The sequence below is a fragment of the Nannospalax galili genome, unplaced genomic scaffold (genome assembly GCF_000622305.1).
Source record: "Nannospalax galili isolate Female #2095 unplaced genomic scaffold, S.galili_v1.0 scaffold548, whole genome shotgun sequence".
Taxonomy (NCBI): domain Eukaryota; kingdom Metazoa; phylum Chordata; class Mammalia; order Rodentia; family Spalacidae; genus Nannospalax; species Nannospalax galili.
The window spans coordinates 1,976,834-1,989,883 of record NW_008358999.1 but is presented as its reverse complement, the minus strand read 5'-3'; the positions used below and the strand labels follow the sequence as shown (position 1 = coordinate 1,989,883).

Below are 13,050 nucleotides of genomic sequence, written 5' to 3'. Positions count from 1 at the left end.
CCGCAAGGGAGGGGACAGCGAGCCAACCTCAGTCGGTGAGCCCCCCAACCCTTCGCTTGGGGGTACCACCTCCGGCCTCACGCAGGCGCCGCCCGCCTCCCCCGCCCTCCGGGGGTGTGTCCCCGAGATGAGGAGCGCTCGAGGCCAAGGAGGTCCCCAAGGTCCCCGGCCGGGCCCCCTCCCGAGCCAGCCGCGAATGGTAGGCTCCACTAGGAGGGCGCCTGGCCCGGCAGCGCGCGGTGTCCTCTGCGCTCTGCTCGCCCGCCCGCCGGGGTCTCGGCGATCGCTGCTCCTCCTCCCGTCCTCCTCCTCCCCTCGTCCTCCTCCTCCGGTCCTCCTCCTCTTTCTCCTCCTCCTCCTCCCCCCTCCGCCTCGCCACCGCCGCGGCTCGGGCTGGAGGCGCCGCTGTCATTCCTGCGCCGGAGGAGCCGGTGCCTGGGGGTCGGGGCGCGGGCCGGCAGGGGCTGCGGGGTACCCAACAGGTAGAGCCGGGGACGTGGCCGGCCGCGCGCCCCCCGCGTGCATCATGCAGCCCTTTGTCACCTCTCTCGCCCCCAGGCCAAAATCCTGAGCATGATGGAAGACAATAAGCAGCTCGCGCTCCGCATCGATGGGGCGGTCCAGTCGGCCAGCCAGGAGGTGACCAACCTGCGAGCCGAACTCACGGCCACCAACCGGAGACTAGCGGAACTGAGCGGCGGAGGCGGCGGCCCGGGCTCAGGCCCGGGAGCTGCGACCAGCGCCTCGGTGGCGGCGGCGGCGGCGGTGGACTCGGCGGCGGCGACTATGGAGAACCATCCACACGGCGCGCAAGGTAGGGATGCCTGGGGCGGGGACTCGGTGAGCACACACCGGCCCCGGGGGTGGCCCGGCTCACGGTGCCCCCCATGCCCGCCACGAGATCGCCCTCTTTGCATTGTGGCTTGTAACCCTTTCCTCCCAACCGTTGTCCACCCGCGGCTCCCCGGCTTGGGAGTTGCAAGGCGGCTGTCATTGAATGCCAACCCGGGTGCAGTGTGCACGGGGTGGCAGGGTCACACCAGCCCCTGGCCAGCTGGAGGTAGGCGCCACTGGCCGGTCTCTTCCGGCCGCAGAAAGTACCCTTTGGATGGCACACAGCCCCAGTTCAGTGGCAAACTTTTCATGTCCTTACCCCTATAGGTACCCCCTTCCTCCCAGTTCCAAAGGCTTCAGTCTTTGGGATGATCCCCCCCCTCCCCAGGCGGATTGGGGGACGCTCTGGGCTCTGTTGCCTTGGGGAGTGGACTGGTGTACAGTTTTCTCCTAGGAAGCCAAACCCCTTGGCTGGATTGCATCTGGAGTTTATTTTCTCCCGGCTTGAGATGGTGTCGGCAGTGGTATGCATCCCTGCTGGCTGGATGCACTGGTGTGCAGGGAGTTTAAATTTTCAGCAACTATATACACGGAACAGCACTTTTCCAGGGGAAAATCATAAACCCCAAAGGTTGAATGATGGGCGCCTGGAGAAATGAAGGCTTGGAGGGTAGGTTGCTAGGTGCTCCTGTTTGAAGGACTCTGCAGTTTAGAGGAAGGGAGAAGACAGCTGGCCGGTGCTGGCATTGAGAGATGATGCTCCGGACCCCTGCAAGGGTTAAAGGTGTGGGATGAGGCTGTTCTGCCTGTGTACTGTGTGATTTCTCTGAGTTGGAAAGCAAGAGGAGAATCAAGCTTTTCAGAATTCTTTCCCCCAAATCACCCTTTAAGAATCAGTATCGATAGTTGTTCATACCACTTGAACTGTAAACTAAACTGCTGGAATCCAGAACTGGACAGGAGAACAAAAACCCTCCAGGCCTGGAGGGCCACTTGCATAAATACGTCACTTGAAGTGTAAGGTACCAGTTGCTCAGAGACTCAGAACCATCTCTTGTTATTTCAACAGCTTCTTCTGGATGTTGAGAGAGAGTGTTTCTTTATAGGGATGCCTTCACTTGCTTCATTGGTCTGTTTTCCCTCACCTTCCTGGGAAGGTGTGCCTTTGCAATGTGAGATGCGTAGCTTTGAGATTGGCAGTTTTTTGTGGTATTCTGAGTCAGACCCTAACTTGGTACTTCAGGAGCCCATTAGAAGTCTTTAGGAATTGCGAACGTAATTTGGCCATGACGTAATGGTGGGAAGATGCCGTGGTCCTGGTGTTTGCTACACGGTTTTCAAGGTTGATGTCTGGTTTTTCTTGTCATCTAATCCTGGTTATGTCATCATGTGTGGAAGAAAGATCGCCAGTGTAATCTGGGATGGGAAAGGAAAGCGCAGATTGCAAGATAATGCTTTAATTTTTGTAAGCAGCAAGGCTTGTAACATTCAAGAACTAACTAAGAACTGGCATTTTGCTGAAAGCAAAAGCCATTAAGAGGGACACTGAACGATGCTGGGGTATTCCTTCTGGCGGCTCTGTCCCCAGCCAATGAAAAGTTAAGTGGTGTTTTAGCCAAATGCCAGCTGCGCTGCAGACTAGGCATGCTAAGGAAGCCGGACGCCGTGTTGGTGCACACACACTCTACTTGGAAACTGAGAACTTGGCCGCACGATGGTTAAATGGATGCAGAGGTACAGCAGGAAACTGTGTCCTTGTCCCTTTTTTTTCCTCTCTCCTACAAAGATGCACAAGCCTGTGAACATGGGAATGGCTTTGGGATCATTTGGTGTCTTTAAGAATACATGAAGCCAGCAACTGTCTTGTGCTCCTGGGAGCCTGCACACTTGCCCTCTGCCCAAGTCAGCGGCTGCCTGTGGGTGTTAGGAAGACAGAAGAGGGTCTTGACTGTTTCTGTTTGTGCTGCTGAGAGTTGACGGAACCATTACCACTGGCATTAGTGATTTTATAATCAGAAAACATGTTAATGATCTTTTACTCAACTGTGGGTCACATGTCCGTTTAAGTTAGTGTGAATGAATGTGGTGGTTGGAAAGAGAATGAGATGTCATATAAACCCACTGGGATGTTTACTGATCTGGAGCAACAGTACCTCAGTTCAGGACTTTTAAAATATCATTTAGTCTTTGTGAAGTTTTAGTTATACTTGGTTTTAGTTTTTCTTGTAGACTCTAACACTATTTTTGTTAAAAACAAAAACAAAAACCCTCAGCAGAGCTGGTCTGTTCATTTCTTTGCTGGGGTTTTTGTGATTTTCCTGAACAACAGTGTTGAATTGTTGCAAGTTAATTTTCAAGTACGGCTGGTTGCCTTCCCCCGGCTTCTTCCTGGCATGCCTTCAAGGAGGCACAAGGGAGCTAGGCTCCTTGTGGCCTTCTGACTGATCTTCCAGGTCACTTTGTGTGTCCATCTTGTTGTGTGCTGCGACTCCGTGGGCCCAACCCTGGCAGTACCTAGTGCAACTCAGTTGTCCCTTCTCAAATCCAGGTTCTGAAAAAAATGAGACCTTTCAAAACTCAACCCTGTAAATCGTCTCAACGAAAGGGCTTTATGCACATACTGAGAACCTACGAATATGTCTTTAGTAATAGTGGTACAAATGGTGACAGGAAAATGTCACCTTTTGCTCCTCACCTCCCCCAGGAAATGGTTGGATCCATTTTCAATTATTTCTAAAAATATTTTTATTGAGCTTTCGTGCATTGCATATAATAGATCTTAATCAAATTTAGACCCCCTCCCCCCTGTGCCCTCCCACAGCTCCCCCCACTAGATTTTCAATTATTTTTTGCATTTCTTTTAGGAAATACACTTAAGCAAGTGCATCCATCCATCGCTGGGGACATTTTATAGTATGGCTGACCACTAGGTTGATGCCTACTGATGAAGGAAACTTGGGTTTTCCTAGAGGGTTAATGCAGTGTGTTATTTAAACAAAATATGAACTCGCTGGGTACCCTGTGTGAGCGGGCATGGTTGCTATGTAACAGAATCTAGAAAGTGAACTGCTGAAAATCTGGGCTTTCGGCAGTTCGCAGGATCTTCTTTCGGAATCTGTGTTGAAAGAGCTCTTGGCAGCGGGCCCATCGCCTCTCTCCTGTTGCAAGTGAGTTGGATAATCCTAACGAGGCTTGAGAGCCAGTGGTGCTGAGGGCATCCATGTGGGGTGGTGCATTTCACAGCTCCAGAGGCCACCTCGTGGGTTGATGGGGTCACAACTGCCTTTGACAGGTGGACAGAAGGAGACTTGGTTTTTTAAAAAAAATCATAAATACAGAGCTGAGCATTTGTTCCAGTTCGTCTTGTGAGTAGCCAGGGAAGGGGTTTGTTTAAAGTACGTTTCTAAGCTGTTTTCCTCGATGTAACATCTCTGAGAAAGTGTGTTTAAAATGCTTGCTGTTCTTTGAGGGGGAAATGTAGCAGTTTGTTTCTCTGAAAATGTTTAGCTGATGAATGACTAATATTAGATTCAATTGGCTGCTTTGCTGTGCATAGAATAAAACAATTAAGAACCATTATACTCAATTCAAATAGGTGTTAATGGTATAGAACATAAGACATGTATGTGTAGTACGAATAGATGCTTACTGCCTTTAGCTTATTGTTTATTTGGGGGGAGGGGGTTGTGTGTGTGCCTGGGAGGCCTGAGGCCCACTTCAGCAGTCCTCTCTCATTCCCCACCTTCCTTTTTGAGACAAGATCTCTCACTGAACCTGGGACTCACTTATTGTTTAGACTAACTGGCCAATGACCCCCAGGGATCCTCCTGTCCCTGCCTCCCTGGTGCTGAGACTATAGGCATGTGCTGCTGAGCCCAGCTTCTTAAATGGGTGCTGAGGGTCTGAACTCAGGAGGTCCTTATGCTTGTGCAGTATGTGATTTACTGACTGAGCCATCTCCCCAGCCCCTGCTGTTTTTTTTAATATTCTATTTATTATTTTAATTTCTTATGTGTATGAGTGTATGTGCATGTATGTGTGTGCATCATGTCGTGCAGTGCCCACGGAGGTAAGAAGAGGGCGTCTGATCCCCTGGAACTGGAGTTGTGGATGGTTGTTAGCTGCCACATGTGTGTTGGGAACCAATCCTGGGTCCTCTGCAAGAGCAGCCAGTGCTCTTAACCGTCAAGCCATCACCCCATGCTGTATATTTTTTAAGGGAATCTTTGGAGTTGCATGCCTTGGCAATTGGGGGTGCTGAGAGCACCTTTCTTTGCTGCGGAGGACTCCCTGACTGCTGCGTTTGTTAAAATGGGAGATAGGAAGGGCCCATCTCTAGCTCTGTACACTTCCATAACATGCAAGTGTTACAGTAGGTAGTTACTTAAGGCCTGGCTGCCCCTCTCAACCATCAACTACCATACTGGAGACTCTTGGGCAAAGTACATATTACCTTTGGAGTGAACTGAATGTGTGAGAATCCACAGAGACGCTAAACACTGTTGCTTTGCAAAATAACTTCTGTCTCTCGGCATCCCCTTCCCCATTCATTCTGCCTCTGCACTCCTTTTCCTGGGGAGACTTTTATCTGCTTTGAAGGGAAATTTCCAAGTGGTGGAGAGGGTGGAACCACATGTGGCAGCCGGACCAGGGCCCTTTGGAGCTCCAGAACTCTCCAAGTCACACATACTATGGTTTTAGCACCAGAGCAATGGGCTGAACGGTGTGCCTTTGCCTAGCCGGGCAGGCGGGCATGAACGGGGGCTTCGGAGTTCTTCCTGAAAATTACTGCACGGAGTCACAAAGGGATTGCTTACACGTGAGGATGGCGTGGTTGAAATTAGTTATTGATTGCCTATCATTTCCTGTCTTTTCCATTGTCTTTGAAAATGTCTTGGGAGGATCCCGGGAGTCAAGTTCCTGATTCTGGTTTGTTTTACACTGCCAGGATTTGTTTCCTGGTTTTCTGTGGTTTTCCAAAACTTCTTTGATGTCATCTGGAAGTCTCAGCTAACCTGATTTTTAGGATGAAAGGCTTAGTCATGTATCGTCCCAGTGTGAGGAAAGTGTTTCCCTTCCTTTCCTCCTTGCCCCCTAAGCCCAATGGCACCTTTTAGGAGTCCTGTAGGCTTCTAATTTGTGACTTTCCGACTGCCAGGCAGTGGATAGCAGATGGTCTTGGCAGGTGGAAATTGCTCACTGGAAGTCTGCTTGTCCACTCTGCAAGTCATGTGGTGCCTAGAAGGTCAAGCTGTGGGCCTTGGATACATTCATTGCATGTTTTATAGGTGTGTGCATGTGTGCTTGTGTGTGTGTGTATGTGTGTGTGTGTGTTTGAGTGTGTGCTTCCAGATATTCACTCCCATGTTACACAACTAAATGGGTTAAAAATGAGGATTCATCCATTCTTTTCAACCCCCTGAAGCCCTCATGCTGCAGACCTTAGCTGCTGCCTTCTTTTTAAAAAAAAATATTTTATTTATTATTTTTATTTTATGTGTATGCGTGTATTGCCTGCATGTAGGTGAGTGCACCCATGTCATGCAATGTCCACAGAGGACAGAAGAGACCATCGGATCCCCTAGAACTGGAGTTACGGACAGTTGTTAGCTGCCATGTGGGTGCTGGGATTCAAACCTGGGTCTTCTGCAAGAACAGTCAGTGTTCTTAACCGCTGAGCCATCTCTCCAGCCCCTAGCTGCTGGCTTCTTATGACTGAGTCTGAGTAGCAGTGCAAGGCCAGGGTCTTACTAAATGGATACTTCCATATCATTAAGACCAAAACTTCCAAAGGTTCCTAGAGGCAAAGAAACGTATGTAAGCATGTGCCACAATATTTTCAGCTTTGAAGATCTCCAATCAGCAAAGATTCAATATTAAGCTATGCCAAGTCTGACTTAGCACTGTGTGGCAAGTTTTGAAAAGTTCCAGGTGTACATGTGGAGTAGAAGGAAACTGTGGACAGAGATCAAAGGACCCAGAGTCACCACCTGCGCTCCCGCTCTCTCTCCCTCTCGCTCGTCTTTTTGAGACAAGGTCTCCCTGTAGCCCCAGCTAGAACTCGCTATGTAGACCAGGCTGGACTCAGTCTCACAGAGATCTACCTGCCTCTGCCTCCTGAATGCTGGGATTAAAAGAATGCACCACCGCACCCATCTCTCATCCCATTCTTGAGGCTACAGGAGCTGAGTCTCATGGTGAGTTCTCTGTGCTCTGGATTGCTCTGCCTGAACATTGGTTCTTGGCTACATATGCCCACATGTGCATGCCTGCATGCGAGCTTGTACATGCACATGCCACATGCATCAGGAAGAAGGAGACTCATTCTATCTATTGGAACTAGGAAATGAGTGTTACGTTTTCCATGCTGGAATATCAGGGCAGGTGACACATGGAATGACACAGGTACCACCAATAACATGGCTCTGTGTGTTGATGCTCCAAGGTGCCGTGGAGCAGATTCAGGCAGAATCACTTAAGAAGAAACACCATCCCTGAAGCTATGGGGGTGGGCACCCTCAGTGGCAGATATACCTGGCAGCTGCTTTGTAGCAGCCTACCTTCCCCTAGACTGGTGCTGCCATCTCTGCACGCCCCAGCTGGACCCACAGGACAAGATGCCTCTTCCTCTCTGCAAGGATGGACAAGACCTAACTGATCTCACTTGTTTGATGCACCTCAGATTGGAGTGGTAGCATGCAGGTTGTGCTCTGCAGGCCTTCCTGATTCCCCCTCAGAATCCTCAGCTGCAGCAGGCATGAAAGAAACTGGATGTACTCTGAGTTTGGCAATAGCAACTGTTCGAGCAGGTGGCCTCTGTGTAGAGGGAAATCAGCAGTTCTAAATTTATTCTGCTGTCTTTGTTGAGGAGGTAGTGCCAGACCTCTGGGTCAGACTCCTGAAAACCCTCTGACCCCTTCCCCTTCGGATCAATGGGGACCCTCTCCCCAAAGCTTGTAATAAGCAGTTCTCCCGGCAAAGAGTCCCTGGCTTCGGCTCCCCTCCTGGTCTGTAAGGTCAGCCTGAAGGATGGAGACAAGTCAGGAAGAGGAGATGCCCCACTCAGTGGCCAGCCTCTATCCCCTTCCATTCGAGCAAGTGCTTAGGGACCCCTATGGGGACAGCAAGGCCTCCCTCTCTCAATATTGCCTCAGCTATACCCAGTGTTTGAAGTACACTCTGTGCCAGGTACCGTGTGTGGATGCATCTATGCCCACACTGGGTCCTTGTAATGACATGACAAGCAGGTACCATTCTAGTACCCATTTCTTACATGGGAAAACTGAGATGCAGAGATGATATGGTACTTACCAAAGAGTGTGCTATCATGTGTGACCAAACTCTGGCTCCAGTGTCTCAGCCCTTATTCACAACACTCGGGTGCCCAGAGTCTGTCTGCTACCACATACCTGGCCAAGATGAAACCCGCAGGTCTCCCTGCCACTTAAGCTTGTGTGTGCCCCCCAAATGCCTCCTACTCCCGAAGCATCCTTAGGTGAGAGGCCTTGGAGCACCAAGCAAATCACCATTCCCAATCAGTATGGCTCAAGGTTGGTGGTAATTTTGAGATCAAACATCAGGCCCTTACATGTGGCAAGGGAGACACTTGCCTGCAAGCTCAGCATCCCCAGGGTCAGCAATGGAGGGAACCAGTTTGAACCCGGATTGGGAACTTAGGGGTCCTTAGATCTCATGCACTTTCTGTCTCTTGGGAATGAAGATTCTTTACTCTCCTTCCAACCCAACCCTCTTCTCTCCCGGCTTCTCTCTGTAGCCTTCTCCTGACCCTCAGCCACATCCAACAATGAACCATTGACTTCTGACAGAGCCTTTCCCTCTGGTTCCTCAGCCTCAAACCCTGAACCACAAGTGTGGCAATTCCTTGTTACCATGGTCATTCCGTGCCTTGTGGGTTTAGCAGTGTCCTGGACTCCACCCCGGATGCCAGTGGCACTTTCCACATCCCAATTGTGATGACCAAATATGTCTTCAGAAGTTGTCACATGTCTCTTTGGGCCAAAATTATCTCCAGATGTGACCTCAGGTGAGGGTCCGCTCAGACTGACAGTGTCTAGGAGGACAGGAGCCTTGTCTGTTTCCTTCTGCTTCCTGAAGCTCTGTCTGACATACAGAAAAGTTTAGTAAATGAATGTTGATTGGACAGAAGGATGGAAAGATGATGGATGGGCAGACTGATGGCTAGGCGGGGAGGTAGATGGATGGGTGGGGGTATGGATGGATGAATGGGCAGGTAAATGACTAGGTGGATAGATAGAAATAGATGAGTGGGTGGATGGATAGATGAATAGATGGGTAGATAGATGATGGGTGAGCGGATAGTGGGTGGATGGATGGATGGATGGATGGATGGATGGATGGATGGATAGATGAATGAATGGGCAGGCAGAGGGATGGATGAATGGACAGATGGACAAATCTTGTGGAACTTCATCTTCTTATCACATGAAACATGGTGTCCTGAGGCTCATTGATTTGATGATATATCATTTTAATTGAGTGCTGACATATCACATGTGTAGAAACCCTTTACTTATAATACTTCAATTAATCCTTTCAACCATCTTGTAAGGGGGGTCGGGGGGCTAGGGAAACGACTCAATCAGTAAAGTGCTTACCTTGTCTTGAGAATCCATGTAGAAAACCATGGCCACCTGTACCTGTAATTCTAGCACTGGGTGAGGTGGAGGCAAGAGGTTCCCTGGACTTACTGGCCAGCCAGCTTAGCCAAATTGAAGAACTCCAGGTTCAGTGAGAGATTCTGTCTCAAGAAGAGGAAAAAGAAGTAGAGAAAGAAGAGAAGGAGGAGGAAGAGGAGGAGGAGGAGGAGGAAGAAGAAGAAGAGGAGGAGGAACAGGAAGAGGAGAAGGAGGAGGAGGAATAGGAGGAAGAAGAGGAGGATGAGGAGGAGGAGGAGAGTATAGTTGAGAAAGATAACATGGGCTTCTGGCCTCCACATGCATATGCACCTACATGCATGCTCCCCACACACATGTGCACAGGCATATGTACAAAATGCCTTATGAGATATCTACTATGTTTTCCATTTTACAGATGAGAAAATTGAGGCGCAGGAAGGTTCTGTGATTTGCTGAGAGTCACTCAGCTAGTGAGTGGCAGAGCCAGGACACCCAGGTAGAGGTGACCCCAGAAACTGTCACCATCCCCACCAGGATGCTATGGGAAACCATTACTGGGGCCTGACATAGTTTCCCCATCGATGGCTGCCTGAGAAACCATTACTGTTGGAATTCTGGCGCCAAAGCCATTATGATCAGATTTGCAAATGGAGTACCAACTTCTTTATTTCTGGCCTTCACAGCTCTGCTGTGCACAGACACTGTTGCTATGCCAAAGTCTGTAGCCTCAAGAACAAGAGGACAGAGTCCCACTGAGCCAAGTTCATGGTCACAAGTGAGACTCTGCTCTCTGCAATCCCACTGGCCTTCCATTAAGAGTCAGAGACAGAATTTAACCTTCTTTCCTCTTGGGGAAGAGCTGGGGACTCAAGAGCATCCTAGCAGGGTAGGGGGTTGACCCATTCTAGAGCAAGGGATGATCTTAGAGTGGAACTGCAGAGGTGGAGAGACTCAGAAGAGGGTGGTTCTGACAGTACCATCACAGCAGCAACCTGGCTTTTTCAGACCCTGGGCAGTGTGCTTCCCGAGCAATGTGTCCACTGACCGCAACGTGTCCACTGATCACAGATACGCAGGGCTAGTCATCTCCCCTGCCAGGCAGAGAAATGAAGATTTAGAAGAGGCAGGCATGGTGGCACACATTTGCAATGCCGGAACTTGGGAGCTGAGGCAGGTAGATCAAAAATTGTAGATCAGGGCCGGGGAGAGGGGCCCAGTCAATAAAGTGCTTGGCTTGTAAACATGAGGACCTAAGTTTGATTCCCCTTAGAACTCACATATAAAAGCTGGGTGTGGTGGTGCTCACTTATAACCCCAACCCTGGACAGGTGGAGACAAATGGACCTCTGGGGCCCACTCACCAATCAGTAGAGCCTTCTTGATGAGTTCTAGGGCAAAGAGAACCCTGTCTCAAGGAATCAAGGTGGACAGCACCTGAGGAATGCCACCCAAAGCTGTCCTCTGGCCTACAGAAAGAGAGAGAGAGAGAGAGAGAGAGAGAGAGAGAGAGAGAAGAGGGGAGAGAGGAAGAGAGAGGAAAGAGGGAGAGAGAGGAGAGGGGGGGGAGGAGGGGGAGAGAGAGAGAGAGAGAGAGAGAGAGAGAGAGAGAGAGAGAGAGAGGAGATCCAGACCAGCCTAGTTACATAGAAATAACTTTTCTCCAAACAAAAGCCTAACTTTTAGAAATTGGATTTAGAGGGACTGGAGACATGATAGCTCAGTGGTTAAGAACGCTAGCTGTTCTTGCAGAGGATCTGGGTTTGGTTCCCAGCACCTACACAGCGGCTAACAACTGTTCAGAACTCAAGTTCCAATCTGAAACCCTCTTCTGACCTCTGCGAGCACTGCGTGCATACGTTCCTTATATACATACACATACACATACATAAAATAAAAATGAATACGTTCAAAAATTTTTTTGAAAAGAAATTGAGGTTTAAAAAGATTAAATTGGTACTGGAGAGATGGCTCAGCAGTTAAGAGCACTGGCTGCTCTTGCAGAGGACCTGGGTTCGATTCCCAGCACCCACATGGCGGCTGACAACCATCTGTAACTCCAGTTCCAGGGGATCTGACACCTTTTCTGACCTCCGCCGGCATGGCGCAACATGGATGCACTTACACACATGCAGGCAATACACTCATATACATAGAATAAAAATAATAAATAGGGGCTAGAGAGATGGCTCAATGGTTAAGAACTTCTTGCAGAAGACCCGGGTTCATATCCCAGCACCCACATGGCAGTTAACAACTGTCCGGGAATCTGACAGCCTCTTCTGTCTTCCATGGGCATTGCACAACACGGGTGCACTTACCTGCACACAGGCAACACACACATACACATAAAATAAAAAGAATAAAATATTTAAATAATAATAACTAAAATATTTATTTTAAAAAAGAAAGATTAAATTGCTTTTTTTCCTCCTCAAGCTCCCCAGGGTGGCCAGCTGATGAGGGAACGAATGGGCTGGAACACAGGTCCAGATGACCTTAGAGCCCAACCCCCTCACCACAAGGAGAATGGGCAGATCTTATAGCCAGGCGGCCTGAAGACAGCACTCCCAGGATGGAGCTCCTTTTATGTACTGACTTCCTCTCTCCTTTTGTTTTCTGTCTCCATCTGTCTTGGGAGATTGGGCTCATAGGTTCAGAGACCACAGATTTAATAAGATGCGGACAAGTTATCTCTCGGGTCGTCTGGTAGGTGTGGCTGACTCGGAAATGCAATTCCTTTTTATAATAAAGGTCTAGATGCTGTAATGGGGAAATAGACAAGGGAGTGACAGCACCGGGACTTTGATAACAGGCGTGACAGAGATGATAGGTCAGAAAAGCAGAATGGAAAGCGAATTAGCATCACCTCAAAAGGGCAGACTGGCCATGATAGATTATTAAACAATACAGCTTCTTCGTAGGTTAGTATTGGACACAGCAGGTTTCAGTGAAGAGGTGGGGCCTTGTGGCCCAGAGAAAGATCACTGAGAAAGAGCTAGGGATGATGTGTAACCCCAGCTCTTGAGAGTTTGAGTTCGTCCTGGGCTACAAAGTAAGACCCTGTCTCTAAAACTCAGCAAATGGGAGCTGGAGAGATGGCTCAGGTGTAGAGCACTGGCTGCTCGTGCAGAGGACCGGGGTTCAGTTCCCAGCACAAACATGGCGGCTCGCAACTCCAGTTCCGGGGGATCTAACACCCTCTGGACTTCTGCAGGCATTGCAGAACATGGGTGCACTTACACATATGCAGGCAATACACTCATACACATAAAATAAATAATAAATAAAATATGTTTAAAAAGAACATTTGTGTGTTGCATGTTTTTGCCTCATATGTAGAATCTGTATGTAAATAGGCATGAATTGTAAAAGAGGGTGTTATGGATGAAGAAGGTTGGGGAGGGGACAAGAGGGGCGATGGGAACAGAAGATGATCCACGTATGTTCAACGTATGTATGAAAATGTCACAATGAAACCCAGTATTTTGTACACTCGATATATGCCAATAAAATAAATAGTGATAGAGAAAAAACAATGAGAGGGAATAGAGAGAGGGCG

At 49.1% G+C, this 13,050-nt stretch overlaps 1 protein-coding gene across 2 annotated transcripts in view; it reads left to right on the top strand.

Moving 5' to 3' along the window:
• Positions 1 to 232: 232 nt before the first annotated feature.
• Positions 233 to 13,050, top strand: part of Kazn (kazrin, periplakin interacting protein) — a 434,248-nt gene continuing 421,430 nt past the window's right edge. The window contains exons 1-2 of one of the 2 annotated variants that reach the window (XM_008822672.2): positions 233 to 431; positions 559 to 814. In XM_008822672.2, the coding sequence (XP_008820894.1) occupies positions 574 to 814 (241 nt within the window). In that variant the 5' untranslated portion in view covers positions 233 to 431; positions 559 to 573. Of the gene's footprint in view, positions 815 to 13,050 lie in introns of both variants that reach the window. The other variant, XM_029558400.1, reaches the window with a different exon arrangement.